General features: G+C 43.2%; 1 protein-coding gene across 7 annotated transcripts in view; it reads left to right on the top strand.

The window, feature by feature from the left end:
* Nucleotides 1-23,146, top strand: part of GLIS1 (GLIS family zinc finger 1) — a 197,502-nt gene that overhangs the window by 135,365 nt on the left and 38,991 nt on the right. For 6 of the 7 annotated variants that reach the window (XM_062623074.1, XM_062623072.1, XM_062623073.1 and 3 more), the window contains one exon: nucleotides 21,688-21,849. The exons of the other annotated variant lie outside the window; for it this stretch is intronic. In XM_062623074.1, coding sequence (XP_062479058.1) covers nucleotides 21,688-21,849 — 162 coding nt within the window. The remainder of the gene's footprint in view (nucleotides 1-21,687; nucleotides 21,850-23,146) is intronic. 7 annotated transcript variants of the gene reach the window in all.

Genomic DNA, 23,146 nt, shown 5'->3' with positions numbered 1-23,146 from the left:
GAAGGCAGACAGAATGGGCAGGGGCTGTCATTGTGTAGAGGGATAATGAATGAGAGTGATGAGAAATTATTGTTTTAAACCAAAGGAATGAAATGGCACACAATTGTGCTAATACAGAATTGAGATTGCCCAGTGGCTAAACTTGCACCTTTGAGAGTCAAGACAAGAGGAATTCTGGTGCCAATTATCCCTAGCTCTTCTAAGATAACACAGGGGAGGACAGGGATGTGCAGAAGTTACTTTGCAGTATTGATCTCTATCTAGCCAGAGCCGAGATTTAGCTACAGATTTGCATGTGAGTCTGAGCTGTTTAACACAGCCCTCCGCTTTATTAACCAACAGAACAAAACCAGAAACTTGCCAGCCTGAAGCTCTGAAGTTACCAGCAGACCACTGGTCTGGTCTGGTCTGGAACATCCAGTTCAGGTAAGCGCAAGGATCGGAAGCCATGGAAAAAAGTTTATGTGAGCCAGAGTGAGAAAATACATGGGTTCACACAGGCTCCAGTGCAGGCTCGGCTGTGCCACAGGAGCTGGCAAAAGCCACTGGGCATTGTCTGCCTGCCTTCTCACTGCCTTCACCACCCTAAGAATAGCTGACAAGCCGAGAAGGTCCGTTCCCACAGTGAGGGATATCCTGGCCTCTTCTAAACCTGGGATGGTCAGCAGAGGGGCGATGAGGGGGTGTTACCCTGCACATATACACTAATTGCTTAAAGCAGCCCCATGGGTGTAGGCATAGTGTTTGAGAGGTTATGGTACGGTGATAGGGTTTGTTTTCAGGGGCAAACCTGAGCCTTTCTGGGACAAGTAGAGGTTTTGTTCATTGCAGCTCATGTAGCTTACGTCTGCTTTATCAGGAAAGCACACATTCTGCGCAGGTGCTGAGTGTGACTTCCAGTGTTACGGACCTTTGCATAGAAAGGGCAGAGATAGGATGGCTTTGCTGAGCTTTTCTGTCTGGGTTTCAGAGCATGAGTTATGACCCTCTTTACATCTTTCTTTTTCCTCTTGGCTTTTGGACATTTGGCTTTGCTCTTCAGGCCATGCTAAGACAGCACTAAAAGATTTTGTCAGCAAATACCAGGGGCATTCAGAATGCTGTTTATCTGCAAAGATTTATGTCAGGACAATCAGATGCTCTCTTGCCCTCTGTGTTGGTGTACGGAATGATAAACATTATCAGGACATAGTTTTAAAAGCTTAGCAGATACTTCTTATCTGCACCAACTAAAGGATGTGATGCCTCATGTCTGCGTACCTGTGAAATGTAAGCTCTGGAAAACGAGTGGAAATGTAATAATCGTTTATATTTATGTAGAGTCTTTCATTTCAACAAGTCTGAGTTTGTTTTACCAAGGCATAGGTCAGGCTGCTTGTCTGTGGAACACTTTGCAGGCCATAGAGGCTGCCGGCATAGCAAGGAATAGAGAAATCATAGAGAGCTAAGCAAGGATGAGGGCATTACAGTGGGATGCAGTTTTACTGTATAAATAGTATTTACTTAAGAGATTGGAAAGTGATTCTTCATGCTTCCAATTCGCATCCTGCAACCTTGGCTGTAGTTTCACAGTGCATTGGCCCTCAGCAGCAAACATGGTTTAAAAAGCTCTCCCGTGGCTGTTCATTCATGCACCGGGGTTTGAATGTTGCTCTCCCTTGTTTCCATTATTTGTGTTTATGGAATCTGCAGTTTAAACTGAACAGATCCTGATGAAAATTAATGTTCTCAGTTTTTGACTCTGATAAAACGACTGGTCTGGTTCACAGCATGGCTCTGCAAACACTCGTCTGGGCTGAACTGAAGCATGCAAAACAAAGCAGGAATGAGCAAAAAAGAGTAGAAAAAAGTGGCAAGAATTCCTTAAGTCAGTTTTGGTAACAGCTTTGTGACGCTGGGCCCTGTGTTCAAGTGAGATGACACACGAGGAGCACACCAACAATGGATTTTGGTCATACTTTGTATGTGTGACAAATACAGTTAAGTTTTGTCCAGTGCAGCTCATCCAAGTTACCTTTGCTCTAACAGAAAACTCCTCTTCAGTGCTAGTGCTGAGCATGACTTCCAGTGTTATGGGGCACTGCAGAGAGGGCAAAGATGGGGGATGGCTTTGCTGTGTACTGATGTAAGAACAGCGTTAGTGGATAAAACTAATGGTACACAGCACTGTGTACCTAATGCTCTAAAGTTCCTCCTTCTAGAAGTCAAATGGAGAGAGGCCTTTATTTATTACATCTTCTCATTCCCTTAGGTGTGATGCCTAAAGTAAATTACTGTATGCCACTACATCTAGTGGCCATAGGAGAGTGTTGGGGTGCGGCTCCGTATTTTGATGCTATCTCAAGTAACCAGCCTGATGTTCAATATTTAATTAAAAGCAGAAAGCTTGATGCAGCTAAAAGAGAGGGATCCAAAGCCCTAGGAATGGTGGCCTGCCTGATACTTCTAACATGCTAATTGACAAATCTTGCTTTACAGCTGCATCTGGGACCAGTCTTTATATGTCCTTTATCTCTTTAATTCCTTCTGCATGGAACAAAACAAATTGTAAATGAAAAACACTGGCTTATTGTATTCATCTGAGGACATGCTAATTGGAAATGATTGCTTCATACTGGGCTGGATTCAAAAATATGTACATCTCTCTTTCTCTCTTTTACACATAAATCCATTAAATACTTGTGTTGAAACAGGAATTACGAGGTCAGAGGGAAGTGAGATAAGTAAACCAGAGACAGGCACTTAAGAGGTATCCATACAACGGGCAAAATTCCCGTGCCAGCTCCCAGATCTTTTGGCACAGATGTGATTGGCAGAATCTACATTTTCATTACAAGCAAAACAAAAGAAAACAAAGTCTTGAGCCTTCAGGTCCACAAAGATAATTTGAAAAACATGAACAAGAAATGATTGTTTTAATCAAATCTTGCATTTTCTTAAGCGCACTTAAAGCTAATAAAGAAGAAGTGTAGTGTGACGTTAGGTTAAGATTTGATGGAAGGATTGCATGTACTTTCTTCAACCAGTTCAGTTTCTTTCTCACAAGTGAACTTAGGGTAGAGCAAAAGGAGACCTATGAGAAACCTTAGTAAGGAGATTCTTTTTAAAATCTCATTATTTTTAATAATTATGTAGTATTTTGGACTAAAATGTAAAGGGATTTTGTTCAGGTTTTATCACCTGAAAACTTTAGTAGAAAACCTTTAGATTACTTTAGATTTGGGTGGTTTTTTTTTGGTGGGGAGGGTTGATACCAGATGAAACGTGGAGCCTTGGGTGACATGGTTTAGTGTGTGGTGTCCCTGCCCATGGCAGGGGTTTGGAACTGGATGATCTTAAAGTCCTTTCCAACCCTAACTATTCTATGATCCTCTGTTTGTTGCATGCTGGTAGTGCCAATTTGAAGGATTAAAGTAAAACAAAAGACCAGTTAATGTTAAATGAACCAGAGTCCTACATCACAGATCGCGTAGGGCCCTTGTGTTATAACAGCAGACGCTGTTCCAGTTAGGAATGCTGTGCACACAAACAGAGTATAAAGTCCCATACACAACACTAGATCAAAGAATAGTGGTAACTCCATGTTTCACTTGCGAACTGTTTCTGACAGATCACAGATGCACTGCAATAAGCTCCTTCGTGGCTAAATTGCCAGTTATTGAACAGTGGCCAACAGCAAAAAGTGGGTCATAACAACTTTTCTTTCCTAAGCCAGAATTACATGTTTTTATGTTTATCATCACCATTATGATATTGCCATTTACATCCCAGATCACCTACCCAGCATTGGAAGGGCATGAAATTTGGCCAGCATTATATTGTGCCCTGGGTTTAGAGTTCACCGGGTTTTCACAACTTCTCAACTGGCATTAAAAGCAAGAAAAAGTGAAGTTTTGACTTGCAGTGGGCTCCACCTCCAGGTCTCCCGTCCTCCCACAACTGTTAGCATGCATTTGGAGCTGCACTGTTGCGTTTGGCATAAAACCTTTTTGGTTTTCTTTGTTCATTGTCATTTTAAGGTACTGGATGAAGAGTCCATGGGTTTGCATCTGGGACAGCTGTGTCAACTTTTTACTGATAGTCCAACCCCACAACTTAAGGGGAGAAAGGCAGAATATCCCAGGTGAAGTGAAAGCCTGACTCCGCTCTTCCTGTGCTGGGCTGTTTGTCAGTGATTTACACACAGAAGAGAGCAGCCCTGTGAGTTAGCATCCGATTGATCCTTGTCTGTCTGAGATGGGAGAGCTGAGCTGGGAGATTGTCTGAACAAGAAAGGATTCACAAAACTTGCTTTGCTAAAAGAGAGTTGGGGACTTTTCAAAGCAACCAATAATTACATGCTTTTGGTGAAAGCAAAAGCATTTCCTTCTGCTATTAAACCTGGTAGCACACTCACTCTGAGCTCTCCCTTCATCATCACTTTGAAGAAAGTTTTCTTGGTTGAATGAGACAAGCAGCTACAGCTGCCTGATGCTGCCATTGAGCCCTGTCTGCCTTTGAGGTCCTGGGCTGAGCTGGCCTTGCAGCTGATTATCAGTCCATTCTGAATCCAGTAGTTCTGGTGGTGGAAAGAGGAACATGGTGGTTGCGCACAAGGAGCAGATCTTCGGAGTAAGATGCTGCCGTTCCCAGCCTGCGGTGTTTCAGAGCAGACCTGTTGCTGTTGGCTCTCCAGAAGGAGGTCAGTGTTCTGTGTGTCAGCCCTCTCTGATGTAACTGAGCTGGTGCAATCACAGAATAGCTCTGAAATGGTCTTGGGAGAATGGTTTTCTGTTCCCATCTCCCTGCTGTGGGAACGTACCCTTTCAGCCATGACTGCAGGACTCTACTTTTCCCTTTCTTGTTTCTGCCCCGTGTCAAGAATGTTTTATGTGCTGACAAAATTGATTTTAATGCAGGGGGAATGACTCTAAGAAATGGTTGCAAGCTTAATTAAGGCTCGAACCCACTGATCTGCTTCATTGTGCTTTGCAGTGTGACGATTTAGCTCATTTGCAGGGAAGGCCACTCTGGGGGAGATGATTTTGCCCAATGCTCATAGAGGTTCTCCTCAACTGGCCAAATCTTTTCCGTGCCCTGATGAAGGGTCACTTCCTATTGGCACTGTTTGATGCATGTGTGGCTTTAAAGAGTGAGTGCACAAATGTGTCTGTGATAACCTGCTGGCGTGACCCTTTGTGGCTGAGTTATGTCCTCGGTGGTGGTGTTGTGCCAAGGCACGCTTTAGCTCAGAGAGCCTCTGGGCTGAACTCTGAAGTGTAAGAGCTGTGATTTTGTCATGGTAAGTTTTGAGGGACAATCATGTGTTAGTTATGGTGAAAAAAGTCAATGGAAAACCAAACAAAACAACAAAAATCTGGGTGTGTTTTGTGCTGCCCAACACAGGGTATTTAAGTACACGGACTTGGTTGATCCTAGGCAGAACTGGGTTCACACATCAAACTCAGTAACATGCTATTCGTTGTAAATATGATTCAGAGGCAGAAGGAGCATCCTGTACCCTTTTAATCATTTCTTTCATCCCCATCCTGTGCTCTAAAATCCTTTCTGTTCAGTGGGCACAATCTGCCATTCAGTGAGCACAAGCTGCTCAGCTTTCCTGTTTTGTTTTGCTTTCCTGTACTGCTCCATTTATCTTGGTGACCCCACAGTGCAAGCAGAATAGTGACTGCAGTTGACTCTGTAGAGACCTGACTGTTCCTTTTGCTTAGCTGACATCATCAGGTTTTATCTCCTCAGACCCTCTCCCTGCCTTCCAACCCAACTAGGCTTTGGTCTTGCCTTCCCAGAGGCCATCATTCTCTTCTTTGTCCTTCCAAACCTTACTGTCTCCACCAAATGGAGTACAAATTTTGTCCTGCCAGCCCCTATTCAGTTGGATTCAGTTGAATTCACATGGGCATCTCCTTGGCCTGGGTGTCTGTTAGGCTTTTTAAGCCTTACCTCCTCAGGAGCTCCCCTAATTTTATTGTTCTCTAGGAGCTCCCAATGGTCACAAGGAGGAAAGTGGTGGCAGCATATCCCAGCTGTCTTAGACTATTGTCTGAGGATGAGGGGGCTCAGTCACCTTCTGGAAGGCCACTTAGCCTCAGGGTTTATGAGGAGGGTGTCAACTGCCTGTTTCTGGTCTAAATGTGGCAACCCACCAGCACTGCCTGTTAACATGACTTGAGGAAACTGTGATCTTTAAAATGTAAAGCTGTCTCCCACCAACAGTAGGTAAGAAAACAGTACAACAGGCACCTCTTGGTACAACAGGTGACAGTGGCCAGCACTAAAGGCTTCTCAACAGGTATGAAAACTGGAGTAGGCAGATATGATACTTAACTCTGTTAAGTTTAGATGAGTAAACCCAGAAGGAGGAGGCTTAATATCCTTCCCATACAGCTTGCTTGAACTTTGACAGTCTTGCTACACATGCATAGGTCCAAAAGTTTTCTAAGATGCATTTTGTCTCCACACCAGTGCCCCACAGCAGCAAACTCTGAAATCTCCCATGTCCTGTGAATAAATGTTCCCTTTGCTGGTTTTAAATTTGCCATCTTTTAAATTAATGCACACCCTTTTCATTCTTCCTGTGCCAGACAGAAGAAAAGATCCCGTTATATTTTCTCTTAGACCTTTCAAGAAGTCACCTTTTCTCTTATTTTTAAAACAGTGGTGCGGCATTTTCCAAGTCACTGTTTCCATCTACCCTGCTGCGTTTGGCTAAAGAAGCCTCCGAGAAGTTAACTCTGCCCTTCAAGTGTATAGAAACCCTTAGGCTGACCCTTAGTGAGTTCTGAGTAGCACTCTTACTTGCCTGGGCTGGTTGGAAAACGTCAGATTGATGAGGTGGAATATTTGGCTTTATACAGCTACTGGCTCCTGGTGAGGATTAGGAAAAGGCATTCTAATGGTGATGAGCCTTCTGAACTTTAGGAGTCCATGATGCTGGCTATGCTTTAATGGCAGGTAAGCTCGATCACACAGCTGGTTTTGAACACCTATAGGCCTCTTGACTCAGCAAGGGATAGTATTTGTGCTATTTTGAACCCAGTCCCCTATGTGACTCTATCAGACTGCCAGGCAGTAGCTCAAGACTCAGCTTTAAAGGCAGCCTTCTATAAAGACTTTCTATGGAAGGAGGCAATACAGCTTTCCCAGCAGTTTAAGAGAGTTTAATGCACAGATGCATCAGTAGTTGAGTGTGTGGTCACACATACAAAGGCTCTGTAACCTGCTATGCTTATTATTCAGAAGCAGCACAACTGTGTGTGAAAAGCTGATGCCAGTGAGTGGTTTCACAGATAAAGTTTTCAGGCCAGGAATGTTTTGAGGACATTCAGCATGGAGAGAACGGTCCTGTTGATGTCATACCATGTAATTGGTGAGGTCATGTGTATATAAAAGTCACGAGAACAGGAAAGACTGGTAGGCCCACCACTCATGCCCCTTATATTTTCCTTGCATACATTTTCCAACTGTTTGTTTCCAAATGTTTGCCTATTTGCTCTTTTGCTTCTCTGGAATTAGGGTCTAATTAAAAAGTCACCAGCCTCCAAGATTAAATTTCAAGTTCTTATTTCACATGCTCACTTTTGGCAGTGAGAAAAGCACACAGCTAACAAGAAGGCACATGAGGGTTTTTTGCTCCACACAAAACATTGATCTATGACTGGATAGAATCGTAGAATCATGGAATAGTCAGGGTTGGAAAGGACCTTAAGATCATCCAGTTCCAACCCCCTGCCATGGGCAGGGACACCTCACACTAAACCATGTTGCCCAAGGCCTCGTCCAACCTGGTCTTGAACACTGCCAGGGATGGAGCATTCACAACCTCCCTGGGCAACCCATTCCAGTGCCTCACCACCCTAACAGGAAAGAATTTCCTCCTTATATCCAGTCTAAACTTCCCCTGTTTAAGTTTGAACCCGATACCCCTTGTCCTATCACTGCACCTCTCCATCCCCAATGGGTCCTAGCATTTCCAGGATTGCAACCAGTGGGAGAGGAGCTGGAGTTGGAGGGATCCACAAAATCTCCTTCCTGATCCCAAGGGTAAAAAGCGAAAAAGAAAGTGGAGCAGTGCTAGGCGGAGGCTTTCCTTACATGGCTGCCTGTGCCCAAGGCAAAGCATACCTGCTCCACCCCAGAGGATGGCTGTGTCAGCTGCCATCGCCTTGGTCCGTGGCACGTGTCTGCCCTATGTTGCAGACATAGCCCCCTGCACTATGCGGTATGGCACCACCCTTGCTGCGGCCGGTTCCACAGCTGGAAGCTCGCTAGCTCCCGAGTCTGAATTAATGAACTGTTGTGAAAGGCAGAAGTGAGCTCATGCCCCGCATTGTTCAGGTTAGTGTAGCTATGCCACAGGGAACCCCTTCCCATTAGACTTCCTTTGTAGAGCAGCGTGGAAATCGGATGCTTGTACCTTTTCTTTAGTTTCTGGCCACAATTCTTTGTGGTCAATCTGGAGAGAGTTTTGCATCCAAAGAAAGGCTTTTGTGCTGAGAGCCTGTCTATCTTGTTCAATTGTATTAGTTGGTCCAATGAAAGATATTATTTCTCCTGGCAAAGCTTTCCTCACTGTCATTAAAATATGCGTTTGTTTGCATATGGAATGTTGAGGTTGTATTGGACATTTTTCTGGGGAAAGAGAAAACAGGGCTTTTAACAAATGCTTTTGGAACAGTTGTAATCATTCATGAAATGCAAAGGTTTGTTCTCCTTTTCAAAGAGCTCATTGCGGGCACATAGATCACCGTGAAATCAAAGCAAGTTTACTGCAGAACTCATCTCTTGCACTGAGAAATAAACTGAGGGCCTTATTTTTTTCTTGATTGTGAGGTGTCTGGAGAAGAAACATAAGAGGAAAGGTGGGGATTTAGAAAGATGTGTTGTAGATGAACTCAGAGTTCCAGCCTTTATCCAGAGTATCCTTTTTGCTAAAGCAGAATGAAAGTGTTCATCAGAATTCTCTGTGAGTAGATGATGAGCCAACATTTTGGAACGCAAAATCATCTGTGAGGGTCTGATGTGAAGGTAGAATTGGAATAAAACCAACAGAATCTTTCCAGTGTTTCAAAAGAGAGCCATGGAAAGAAAGTTCTCTCCAGAAGACTCCCAAAGCAGAGTAGCATAAGAGCAATGAAAATTGGCCTTTCCTGTGCAGCTGTATGAAGAAACTGTTCTTGCCTGTGGAGTGCACACTCAGTGCAAGGATATCAAGGTACTTTAGGGACTTAAACCCCAATGAATCGAGGCTCAGCACAAGCCAGAAAGACCCAAATGTATATCCTCATTTTGCAAATGATGACTGAGTCACAGAGAGGACAAGCGTTTCACGTCTTGCTTTAAGTTTGGAAACGCAGTTCTGTACAAACTGGAGGGTGTGCATTGCCTATGCCCTTGAAATAACCTTCTTCTTCTGCACCTGGAAGTTGTTCTCCATCCACAAAACCCAGTGGGGATATTTAAAGCCAATTCACAGGTGTCTGAAATTTTACATATAGAGGTGTGAGACTATTTAAAACATATGTGCAGGTGTTTACACTGCAAAGCGCAGGAGCAAGTCGGTGCACATCCAATTTAGGTTTCATGCTGAAAGACGGGGCTACCTTAAAGGAAGTCCAGGAACAGGTGGCAAAGCTGGCATGTTCCCAACTATATCAGAAAGGAGATAAACCATGCCATAAAGAGCTCATTTTTATACTATATAAAGTAAATGCTGGTTGCTTGTTTGATGTTTTGGGTTTTTTTTTTTTCACACATCTATGAGAATATTTGGACTCTTTGCTAGGGACTGTAGTGATAGGAGAAGGGGTAATGGGTTCAAACTTAAACGGGAAGTTTAGATTGGATATAAGGAAGAAGTACTTACTGTGAGGGTGGTGAGGCACCGGAATGGGTTCCTCAAGGAAGCTGTGAATGCTCCATCCCTGGCGGTGTCAAAGGCCAGGTTGGACAGAGCCTTGGGTGACATGGTTTAGTGTGAGGTGTCCTTGCCCATGGCAGGGGGGTTGGAACTGGATGATCTTAAGGTCCTTTCCAGCCCTAACTATTCTGTGATTCTGTTTCAACACAATAAAGGTGCATTAGCAAAGCGCCTGAAGATGGTTTTGTGTCTGTCATTCTCTCCACTGTTACAGTTATTGATGTTCTTCCGGAAGGCCTGATCCTTCAGAGCTTCTGGCTTAGTGGCTTTACACCAGTGACTGATGAGTTCAGGATGCTCTGAAAGTATCTCATAAGGTTCTTGGTGTTGCACAGCCCTGCTCAGTAGCATTTCAGCAGTCCCAAAGCAAAAGGACTAAATCCTGCACAGGGTCCACCACTTGCAGAACTTGCCCATCTCCACAGCCAAGTATATGTCATACCCATTGCACAGAACTGTCCTTCCGGTTCAGCACTTCCTACACACCCAGCTGTCTCTGTTCACGCTGTTGGGCTGCTGGCAGATCTGAACTGACTCCTTAGGTACATCTCCATGCATCTCACAAGGACTTGAAGTCATCCAGCACCTTCAACACATCAACCCTGGATACTCTCCAGAGCCAGAAAATGCAGAGTCAGCAGACAGATATAAAAATGAAACATATTCAGGCCCTGGAAAGTTTGGCCTTGGACTCCTCATTCTGAACCTCCAATCTCAGGATACAACAGGCACATCTCAGGGTACAACTGTTCTTATGGTGCTGTTTGCACAGCTACTATCTGGGAGTCTCAGGGCTTCGAGAACAGTGATAGGAGGCATAAACGGCTTTAAAACCAAAACACCCTCTTGCTATCAGAGTCACAAGCGAACTGTCCAACACAACATTGCTCTCTGATTTTATATTTAATTTTAGAAGCTGAAACTAAATGTTTTAATTTTATATTATTCTCAACATAATGCTAATTTGCTCCAGATGTCCACCCCGAGCCGAACATTGCCATTTTGCATAGAAAGCATGTGCGTCAGTGATTTATTCCAAATAGCTTCTATTTTACTGCATTTCATTTTATTCTGAATGAAGTACTTAACAACATGTTTCTCTTTAAGAACCTTACTTAATCATATGGATATAATTTCTTCAATTTACGTTTTCAGTTCTTTAGTGTGGTGGCCACGGGGTGTTTCTTAACCTAGGAAGATTAAATGCACATGTTGAAAGCTGCTTATATTTGATTTTGAAGCACTTTCATTTCAAAGTCCTTTACGTAAGGTACAGAAGTGCTTGTGGTTTCCTGCTAGGTTATGGGATGGAGGTATAACTCTCAGGAAAACCTTGCAGATACCTTCTAAATGTTAGATAATCATGCATGACAATAACATAATTTCATTCCTTTCAAAACTGTGGTCTACCGAGAGTGTTTAAGACTTTTTTATTGGGGTTCAGGAAAAAAAAAAAGGGGGACTTGATTTTCTTGTCATTTCTGGGCTACAGTTCAACATTTCAATTTAAAACTTATTTCCGTTGAGGTCCATTTCCAGTTTTCCCTCAAAATATTATCTTAGAAAATGTCTTTTATTCACCTATTTACTTATTTATATATATCAGCATAATAAAAATTATGTGAGACAGCTCAATGTGAAACCTTTGTTATGTGAGCTTGGCTCATTCAGCCATTCCTGGACATGGGCTGTTATTGGTCAAGTATGTCAGGAATGTCCTTTGGCAGCGTCCTCGGGAGCTGCGTCATGTGTGTGAAGCAGCTCCTATGAACGAGTCTGCATGGGTAGGAGGCTGAGCTGAACCTGGGAACAAAGTCCAGGCAAGATTCTTCTTTCATTGTCAAGCTGACCCTGCATAGATAGTTTGCAGTAAGAGAGGATGCATCTGCAGTGCTTCCACAGTAACACACCAGTTTCCTCAGATATCAAAACTGGTTCTTCTTCCCTTTTAAAAATCATTTCATCCCTTCTTAGGCTTTTAGATGGCAACCTAGAGCCACAGGATCTGACTTTCATGAGGTCTCATCATGTGCAGGGCCGGTTGTTCCCACCTGAAATGATGTTCATCTGTGTTCATTTACATTTTCTCGCTGCATTTTTGGCTTTTCATTTTTCAGAACCAACCTTGCTGTTACTCTACAATTGTATTAGTTTATGACACTGAATTGTTGACACAGCTGGTAGGGAGCTAAGTGCTGTGGTTTCACACAATAAAATTTCAGACAATATGTGTAGCACTTCTTTTTCATACATATCATTTGAAAGCCATATGATTCACCAATATGTGTTATTGTTATCCACCCATGTGGGATACAATCTATTTTAAATTAGTGAAGTGACTTGCTAAACTCCCTGTAAACAATAAGACTGTGGGAAAACATTAAGTGCTATTCAGAAAAGAACATTGCTATACTGCCTTTTATCCAAAGGATCCCACAGTGCTATAGAGAATGAAGGGACCTGGCACTGCTGCCATGCCGTCTGCTCTTCAGCAGAGCTTTTCTTCACAATAGTCTTTAGAAGGCAACTCCGACACTTAAAACGGGAGTAGGGTTTGGTGAAGATTGTAACTACTCGCAGTAGTTTGATGTGCGAGGGTGCAGCAATGGACTTTGGTGTGTTAGGAAAATCTTGATTTAGCATCTCCTTTGGAGGCTTAGGCACAGAATCCCTTCACAGGTTGGTGTGCATCAGCCACTGCAACTGTTGAAGCACATGCGCTTAGAGATGGAAGTCTGAGGTGACAAGAGTGAGATCAACCTCTAACTGAAGGCATCATGTTCTATGGGATTTACCAGAGAGAAGGAGCTTAGGCAAGGAGCATTGCTGTGGCTCAGCTGAAACATGGTAGTCATTTACAAAGTGCAAGAACAGAACTGCCTTTCTAAACTCTAAACCAATGCAGAGCCTCACCAAGCCTAGACACTGATTTGATTTTGGCAGTGCCAGAAAACAGCTTTAAAACAGGTGAGGTCTTGAAGCCGTTTTCCCAGGAATGCAGCTCACAGATTTCCTTCGTGTGATGAACAAGGCCAGGCAAGATGAAATGAAAACACTGCAAGACTAAAATTAACGACTTTGGGTGAAATGAGAAGATTCATTTGTAGGGAGGAGAGCCTGTTCTGTCAGAAAGAGATGTTCTTCTCCATGTGGTTACCCTCTAGATCTCCCTGTGTAAAGTCACCCTGTGGGATTCTGTTGTAGCATAACTGGAGTGGGTCAGTGGGTGAAGGATGGAGCCACGTCTCTTGAGGTTCTGCTCCACAACCAGGGCACAAGGGAAAGTGGAATAAAGTAACCAGCCCTGAAATGATAACAAGCTCACAGTACATTGTGCAATCTCTCTTTCCTGGTGAATAACCAGAGCTCTTGTAGGGCCCTTTGCCAGAGCTCAGCTCTACACATGCAAGGAAGGGTTGGGTGAAATCCTGTATATCTTAGCAGATCCTGCGCCTTCCACGGATTACAGGGTGAACCCCAATCTTCATTTATGGATAATCAAATCCTGCCCAGCATGGCACAGAAAAGACCAGGAGCCTATCTAAGCATGGGAAATGTCACTGAGTTGTCTACTAACTTGCCAAGAGGAACCTTGGGGAAATTTGCATGTCCTCCTTCTCGCTTTGTGCAAAGACTGATCCAGTATTGAACATTTCATGCAACTCGTCAGTCTGCAGGGAAACTTTGTTCTTCTTGGCTGAGCTTTAGAAGCCACAATTTGAGAGAAAAGCTCCGTTATGTGCATGTGTGAGAAGGACAGCACCTTCTAAGAGAAAAAATAGAGAAAATGGGAAAAAAAAAGCCCGGCAACAAAGCTACCCACTTTGTGAAATGGATTTTGTGAGGAAAACTGATCATCTGTGTTGCACTACATACAAAAAGTTGTATTTGCAACAAACTCACCACAGAGGTGAGTGGAGAGTTACCTTGCTGCTGCTAATTCTCATCTTTGTGAAGAGACTTTGGTTGTGGCTGTCTAGTTTAGTTAGCTGTGGCCAGCAATTTCCAACTGTGGGTCAGTTTTCACCCACAGGATCCTCCTCTGTTTGATCTGCCAACGACAGGAATTCACTTTGTTGGCTGGGATGACATGTGACAAGCCATGACTGGAAAACATTTATTTATTGGGCTTGACAAAGATATGAGCTGGGTTTCCTGGGATTGAAAAGGAAATAGTCTGGGGGATGAGCGGGAAGTTGGGATGGACGCTCACTGGTGCCAGATTACGCTGTATCCGTTACAGACAGGGTTTAGTGTCTCAGATCTTCCTGTGCCAGGGGACAGGCAGAACACAGACTTAATGCAGGATGCTCATGGCTGTGGTGCATTGGAAACCCTTCCTGTTTCTAGGCGTGCTGTTGGTATGTTCCAAAGGCAGACTGGACTGTGTGCAGATCTTCCTCTTCCTTTGCTAGTTCATTAAAAAAAGGGAAAAAACATGAAAAAAGAGGGAAGTTTTTCATTTTCCTTTTCCATTTCAATGTTTGTTAGTGAATACACTCAGAGTTTTTCAATTGCAGTTGGTTCTAGTGTCTGATGCCAGTATAACAGCTTAAGACTGTTTGCTTAGTTCCTGAATGTGCACATTGTGTTTAGCAAACAGTTTTAATTTACATGTTTGTCCTGCCTCTCTTTGAATCTCCAATTGGGTTCAGAATGTGAATCAGGGCAGGCAGTTTCTCTGCCACACTCTTTGCAGATGTCTCCCACAGAATCGAGAGCGCAAAGTGCCCCTACACCGGGTACAAAAGGGTTGATGAATTCCCCAGCACGCATGAATGTCCTCTGCTGAAAGAGAGCGCTCAACACGTTGCAGGGACAGCTTACAGAAGCAGGGTGTGTAATTTTTAATAACTGGGATAAAACCCCTCAGTGACATCTTTAAAATATAAATGCCTTTTCTTGTTTCTTTTATTTCTTCCCCCCCCCCCCCCCCTTCTATTTTGCCTTTTCATCTCTTCTCCTTTCAATTCCATTAAGCTTCATTGTACAATAATGTATCGCAGTGGACTTTTTTCAATTATGTTTTTGATTTTTTCCTCCTTGTTACTATAAAACTCCAGATGTTTTTAGACTTCATGGTTCTCTGGATATTTTTTCCTTTATTTTAATCTTCTTTTGTAACATGCCACACATGTGGTATTTTGGCCTTTTAAGATTCTAGGCTATGCTAATCAGCCAGAAGTTTTGGGGTGGGTTTTTTTTCCTTCTATTTTTCCTTCTTGCTGTTGTCCTCTCTAATTCTTTCTTCTTTATTTCTTTTCCCCAACTGGTTAGTCCACATGAGCCACAATGGATTCTCCCTGTGTGCTGGCGCTGCATTAGTTATCTTAACCCAATTAGTTCTTCACTTCAAACTTGCAAACTCTCGTCCCTGTAAGTAAACGATGAGCATCTATTCCATCTTGCACGGCAGGGAGATGCACTCTGCACGGAACTGTCTGCAGTCAAACTGGCCTCCCCAGCTAAAATGCCTAAAATGTGAACCAAAGACATAGGCAAGAGACAGTAAAGTCTTTACAAAGAGATAGGTGTAACGTGGTGATGTGCTAGGCGCAAACTGGAATTAAAACGTTTCCTTGGCAAGTGAGGTAAGACAGTGCCTTACTAATGCAGAGGGACAAGTTCTGTTGTAAAATGTAATTTTGGGTAAAAAAGAAAATGTAAAAGAACTGGAGGGAAGCATTTTGGTTTTCTTTGTGGCTCTCTGCTGGCACAGCGGGAAAGGGGCTTCAATTGATTTTGTTCAGTCCTAATCTTGTCCCCAAACCAAGCAAATCTGCCTTCAGATACTGGAGCAGCAAATCTTGGGTTGTGTTGTCCTTTAATTTCAAATAGCTTGCAAGCTATTCGAAAAATCCCACCTAAAGAACAGTTTCCCAATTACATATGAGGAAATAAGGGGCCTGACATGTAGATTTCGGGGGGTGGGGGTGTCTCCTTTGCTTATTACATGACCATATGAATTTTACATTGTGTTTTCTAAGATGTTGCTCCATGCAATGTTATTTTTGCCTGCAAGCCATAATAATGTATTCAGTCCAACTGTAATGAGGTTTCAGAAAATTGTTTGGTTTCCAAATGACATATTTAGCAAAACCTTATGGCAAAATTTGTGGCTGTCATGCTGCTGATAGTAAAATATCCCCAAGTTTCCTGCTTCATTCTCGTGTGTTGCAGCAACTCAATGCAAGCACCCCTGCTTTGAAAAATGTTTATCCTTCTGCTTGATTAAAGAAGGAGCATGAGAAAGAGTTCTAAGACTTGCAATGGGGTCTTGTGAAAATGACAGGATGTCCTGATAGTTTCCCAGATATTTGGGATTTTGCTGGGAAATGTATGGAAAGCTCTGTGTGCTCACTGAAGTGCCTGACCTGCTGGTGCTAGAAGAAATGCATCTGTGAATATTGCAGTGCTTTTGAACCCTTTTCTTGATAGCTGATAGTTTGCGATTACATGAGCAAGACTTTTGAGAGCCAAAACATGCCAGTGCTCCTTAAAGACAGTCTAAGACTCGGTGCCTGCCCTGATGAGCTGGCGTTCTGCACTCAGTGTGGCAGCAGACCTTGAGAGACAGTGGATAAACCTCGAATTCAATGCCAGATATGCTCAGGAAAACAGGTAAAACTATCTTTAAAAAGCAAAATCCAGAAAGCCAGATCTAGGTTGCCTCTGTAGGAGGGAAGGGGGACAGGCATCTACTGAGCAGGATGGGTCCCACTGAGCTTTCTTAGCTGCTGACCTCATGCTGGGCAGACCTGCCATTCCCCAGGGACCTGGGAGCTCAGACAAGGCAGCACAGTGAGAGCAGAGGAATCCCATCTCAGGGGACACTGGCAGGGAGATGGTTGGATTTTGCAGCCAGAGAAGTCTGTGCATGCAGAATCAGATCAGGTTGCTGTTGAAAGCCTCATGACTGCTGTTACAGCTTCATGGGCCAGGTCTGCATGCCTCATGCATCTACAACTCCTGGTACTGGGGGAGGTGTGGTGGTCAGGACACAGCCCAAAGCCTTGTTTAACTCAGTGATGTATGCTGATCAAACACCTCCTCCAGGGTTCTCAGTGTATTCATAGAATAGCAGAATCATGGAATCATAGAATAGTTTGGGTTGGAAAGGACCTTAAGATCATCCAGTTCCAACCCCCCTGCCATGGGCAGGGACACCTCACACTAAACCATCTCACCCAAGACCTCATCCAACCTGGTCTTGAACACTGCCAGGGATGGAGCATTCACAACCTCCCTGGGCAACCCATTCCAGTGCCTCACCACCCTAACAGGAAAGAATTTCCTCCTTATATCCAATCTAAACTTCCCCTGTTTAAGTTTTAACCCGTTACCCCTTGTCCTGTCACTACAGTCCCTAATGAGGAGTCCCTCTCCAGCATCCCTATAGGCCCCCTTCAGATACTGGAAGGCTGCTATGAGGTCTCCACGCAGCCTTCTCTTCTCCAGGCTGAACAGCCCCAACTTCCTCAGCCTGTCTTCATACAGGAGGTGCTCCAGTCCCCTGATCATCCTCGTGGCCTCCTTTGGGCTTGTTCCAACAGTTCCATGTCCCTTTTATGGGGGAGGTCTCACAAGAGCAGAGTAGAGGGGCAGGTATTAGTACTTTCCAGTTTCATGTTCGTTAGGAAATACGCAACCTAACAGCACCAACTAAAACGAGCCGCTGGTGTATGATGCTGATGTCAAATAGTTGGCTGTAATTGCCCTAACCCCAACAAGTGAAGGATGTGTTGCATTTATACTGAGGCTTTTCTAAATATTTTCTTTTCCCTCTTCTGAGCCTTTTTACCATTTCTCCTACACACCAACAATTGTCCAATAGTCTGGCTAAAGCCCGGAATGCTTTTTCTGTAATGGAAATAATAAACTGAGTACAAGCAATTTTTCCCCAGGACTCAAGTGAAGTATCATGTAGAAGTGTCACTCTGCAAACATATATTGTTCAGACTTCAATAAAACCCCCCAAAACATAGAAATTGGCAGGTCCTTTTTCTGTTAAAGGTATCTCCCATTATTTTGTTACCACAACCGGAAAAAAAAAGCAGCTTCCAGCAATTTAAATCTGCACATTTGAATGTAGCTGTATGAACTGGGATTCTCTGGGAAGCTGAGAGCTCACTCCTATGGGTTGTTTTTTATGTACGCACACAGTTCTGTTGAGTTTTAATAAAACTCCTTGCATGAGTCATGGTACTCATGCACAAGTATGTGCAGGCTCAGGGCTTTACATTGTAGCTGCAAGAGAGAATTAGAAATGAATCCAGGCAGGAGTTAGTTGGAAAAAACCAAAGCACCAAATCAGGTATTTGGATTCTTGTGCTGGGTAGAACAACCCGTGTGCTGAAGTTACCGATCAGTAACAATTTGGAGCCTCGCATGCTTCCTGCCATGTCCCCAACATTAGGCTCAGTGTGCTATAAAACACTGCTGCTATTAAAGAGTGGGGTGGCTGTTTCCTCCCTTCCAGAAGGGCTACATATCCTCACAGGATCCTTTTTCCTCATAATATATTTTCAATAAAAGTCTCCCAATTTTGTAATCAGTCGGGAAGAAAGAACATTTCACAATGTTCATAAGGCCTGTAGATGTTTTGACCAGACATAAGATTTCCTATTGATAGTATTAAATGCTTTGGAATGAAATGTTTTGGGTTTTCCATCTGTAGGCTGTCTGAGATGTCAGCAGCCAATATGACCTGCTCTTTCCCTTTCAGGTCTAGGAAGAAAAGGCAGCTTGTTTAACTGATCTTGCAGCAGAGAGCAGAGGTGTATATTAATGAGCTTTCTCTAATGGCACACTGGACCTATTTAGCACTACAACTGTGAAGGCTTCTCTTTCTCAGTCATAACTCATTTCCTAAGAAAATGTCAGTTATTGCTTCACCTTATGGTCTGAGCTGTTCAGTTTATAGTTTATTTCTTCTGATCTGTCCCACTGACAGATATTCCAGACAGGACTGTGATTAAATATGCTTATGAAAATGGTAAACATGTGATAATATAAACCCTTTGGGGAATATGCTGTTATTTCTGCATGGCAGCATTCTCAGGTGCATTCCAAGTATAACTTGGAAGCAAAGGAAAACCATTTTAAGCAATTACAGTTATTAGATTAAATTGTTTTGGTAGGAAAACTGTGATGTGTTTGGATCGCTGTGAGATAATTCAGTGTTTTCATAAATATGCCTTTCAAACGCATGATGCTGCGGCAGTTCCACTCCAGTGAGATTTTAGTGTAAAATAAAGATAACACATGTATTGCCATATGGCAGTGAGCTAATTCACTCCTGTAAATTTCTACAACATATTTTGTCCTAGTAGAAGCACTATTCTAAAAGCAGCAGTCGTTCTCAAATGCAGTAACTGCATCATGCTACTTACTGTAATTGCGTGGCACTGTTTAGTGTCTCTGTGTAGCGCAGCACTGTCTGAAGCGCACATTAACAACCTCGGAGTAAAGACAAAAGTGGTAATTGCAATATAGTTATTATTGTTATTGATGAACTTGTTGACGAGCTCTGTTGACATTTACAGACTTTGAGGATCATGCAGCGTTTGTTACAGTTAACCCAGGCATCAAACATCCACAAAATGTTTAAGATGGTAGGATTAAGCAGTGACAGATTGGGGCCAGATGTCTGGGAGATACTGTCAGTAGCCTTCTCAGCTGATCAAATAGCTCTTACCATCCTAAAGCCCTTTTGAAATCCCACATTGTGCTTTGTAGTTGAAGCTGAGACATTTGTGGGATTGATGGATCTTTCTGGAGGTTATTTGAAAAGAAGAATGATCCATGGCAAGTGGTGTCCCTCAGGGTTCTGCACTGTGGCCGGTACTGCTTAGTATCATCGTCAATGGCACAGACACTGGGACCAAGTGCACCCTCAGCAGGTTTGCAGAGGACACCAAGCTGAGTGGTGTGGTTGACACTCCTGAGGGACAGGATGGCGTCCAGAGGGGCCTGGACAGGCTCTGAAGATGCAGACTGCATATCTCAGGTGACTCTGGTTCTATCATGATAGCTGTGATGGGGAAAGATAGAAATTTGTACGTATCAGATAGCTGTCTACACCCATAGATCCAAATATGCCATTCAGACAGATTCAATATCTGCCAGGGCAGTAAAATGTTTAGGACAGTGAAAGCCACAGCGATCCTTTCATGTAGGAGTGGCTGGATAAGGCAGAAATTTGAAGTCTGCCTGTGTGTTGGAGTGCTTGCCGTGTTTAATCTGTAGTTTGCAGAGCTGATCTCCAACCAAAGACAGAATATGTAGCCTGCAAAATGTAACAGGGTATGATGGACCGTTCTCCATCATTCATTTAAATAGCACCAGGAGTTCAGGTGCCTCCAGTTCACAGCATCTTCTAGATTCCATCTGCATCTGCTCTCCCTTCCCACTGCCTGCAGTGCTGGATGCAATAGCTAAGTCAGGAGCTTGCACACACCAGTGTATATGAGGTGTTTGTGTCACAAAAAAGAGTGTGATGGGGATTGGCAAAGCAGTGGTTTCTGTGATGCCATCTGAAGAACCACAGCAGCGAGTGCTAAGCTGCTGAACAAAACCTTGACTCAGCAGAAGGAAGTGACAAAGCCCTAATTTTATGAAGGTCAGGAATTCACTCATGAACAAGAATCATACAAGAAAATCTGGCCCAAGGAACAGTGGGTTTAAGATACACTTTAAGATACACCTATTTTCTTTCAAAGTTGTTAGCGTTGTAGTGAATTGGCCTTTGTTTCACTAATGCATTCTTTGAGATCTCAAATCGGAGAGCAGCCAGGTTTCTGTCTGTCTAGAGACACTAGAAGATCCACCATGTCATGAAGCTGCAAAGCAGAGTGGGCAAAGTATGTGCATACCATGGCACTTGATTACGTGTGCATATGAGTATTTATACACATGTGTAAGTGCCTGGGTGCATCTTATGGGCTTGCTGGCGCATCAAAGTGCATTCACATGTATTTGTTTTCACCTATTAGCTCCCAAAGCCCACCCTAGGATAGTGCCTTCACTGAAACTTGTCAGGGAGCAATGCAAAACACCCTTCCCTCAGCCTAGTAGCTGGAAATGTTATTTATTTATTCAGATTTAATTTGAAACAGCTACTTTTGTTATGAATGCCATGCAGCACTTTATTACTAATGAAACGGGTGCTTAAGAACTCAGAATTGCTCAGGTTACTCGTTGTATAAATGCTGAGAGCAGATCTGAATGATACAGCTGGTAAAGAAAAGGGTGCAGAATAACAGCAGAGCTCTTTTGGATTGCTCTTCAAATGGATCAGGTCTTCTTGTAATAGTCCGTGCTCATCTGCTCCACTGTATAGTATTTCAGACATCTGAAACCAGGTTCTAATCCGCCACAAACAGCTTCTGCTCCTCTCAGTCTGCAGCAGCTGATTGTTACTGCCCACAGGGGTTCCTGTGCCAGTCAACATCTAAGAGAACTCGTCACAACACTTGTTCTTTCTTGAAATCTCCTGTTCTGACACCATGTCTTTAAGCGTTTGGTACTTCAGACAGAACATGTGAGATATTTATAGCCCTTGTATTATTACTGAGCTACACACCATGTCTTCAGTGACAAATTAAATGAACAGCACAAAATGTTGTGTTTCATCCATAGATTTCAACAGATGTTTGAATGTTGGTTGATTTATTGCATGTCCAACTTGGATCTTACACTGTTCTCATTGTGGCTGCGCATGGTTTATTTAATAGTACTTTACAATGACTTTTTATGACGTTTTTCAGTTTGAAGGGTGCAACAAGGCATTTTCTAGGCTTGAGAACCTTAAGATTCACCTCCGGAGCCACACTGGGGAGAAGCCATACCTGTGTCAGCATCCCGGCTGCCAGAAAGCTTTCAGCAACTCCAGTGACCGGGCAAAGCATCAGCGAACACACCTGGATACCGTAAGCATGGTTTCAGACTGGGAGCTGCTCTGAGTTTTCCAATGCTCCTTGTACACAACCTGTTCTGCAACTGGAGGGTGACTTTTCCTTTTCATGAGGAGCATCAGCTACAGGCAGCTGTACTTTTCTGTTTAACTGCATGTGCTTTGAGGAGGTTTTGATCACAGAAAGGCAAATTCAGCTGGCTTACTCATGCTGAGGAACAAGTTACTCGGGATAAGTTACTCAGCAAACTCTCCTATTGCTCTTGTTCCGGTAAGAGGAGGCAGCAGTAGAGTAAGGTACAGTGTGAGTGAAAGCTGAGTCACTGCTGCTGTATGGAATGTGTGTCATTGTCTTGCTTCCTGCCCTGTGTTGCTTCAGTAGAGTCTGTTCTGACTGAACACAAAAGCAGCTCAGATGTCTCATGGAAGGTAAATGCATCGCAGTTTTGGACATAATTTTGTAAAGGTAAAAAACGTATCTCTGATAACTATGTGAAATTTGTACATAGGAAACTGTACAAATTAACTGTAAGAAACCAAATCTTAACTGTAAGAAACAAGTCCTGATGTAAAATTGGTAGGTTCTGCCTCAACTCTACAAGTCTCACTTGTCTTGCAGAGAACACGGGAGCCTGTCTGGTGTCTGAGGCTCCAGTAAGATTAAATCACCGTATTATGGTGAAAGAAAGTCCGTGGGCAACTTTGCAGAGCAGTTAAGTAAGTCCTCAGCATAGAGCTTGTAAAGAATAACAGGCAGAGGTGTTCCTTTGTCTTTTGCAAAGGAGTGACTATATGGTTTAATGTTTGGCCAAGTGCTTATGGGGCAGAACTTTTGAGTTTAATTGATATTTACTTTTTAAGCAGCTACACATTTCAGACAGCGCAGCATTAAGGAATGTCTAATGTACATTATGCCTTGCAAAAACAAACAAGTAAGAGAAGCGAGTCAGTCACATTTTCCAACCCAAAGCACACTTACAATAACAATGTTTTATTTATTTGAAAGTCAACCTGAGATATTTGCATTTGTAATTAGCTCTCAAACGCGTCTGTTTTGAAAGCGGATGCAGGGAATCGGGTGCAGGTTTGAAAGGGAACTGCCTGAATCGAATAGATGGAATTTTTATTAGCCAAAGTCACAAGTAAAATGCCATTTATTAGTTCTGAAAGAGAATTCAAGGGGTTACTAAAATAAGCAAGAATTCTTATATCTGTTGTTCTGTGCGTTACTGAAGGCAAATCTCTTAACTTGCTGTTTTCTTTTCTTCTCCCTTTGTCTTTATTATCTGAAATGCTCATAAAGCAGGAAAAAG

The sequence above is a fragment of the Pezoporus occidentalis genome, unplaced genomic scaffold (genome assembly GCF_034315485.1).
Source record: "Pezoporus occidentalis ecotype Australia unplaced genomic scaffold, CSIRO_AGI_Poc_V1 ctg25, whole genome shotgun sequence".
Taxonomy (NCBI): Eukaryota; Metazoa; Chordata; class Aves; order Psittaciformes; family Psittacidae; genus Pezoporus; species Pezoporus occidentalis.
Note: the sequence above shows the minus strand (reverse complement) of the source record. Positions and strands in the feature narration are given on the sequence as shown.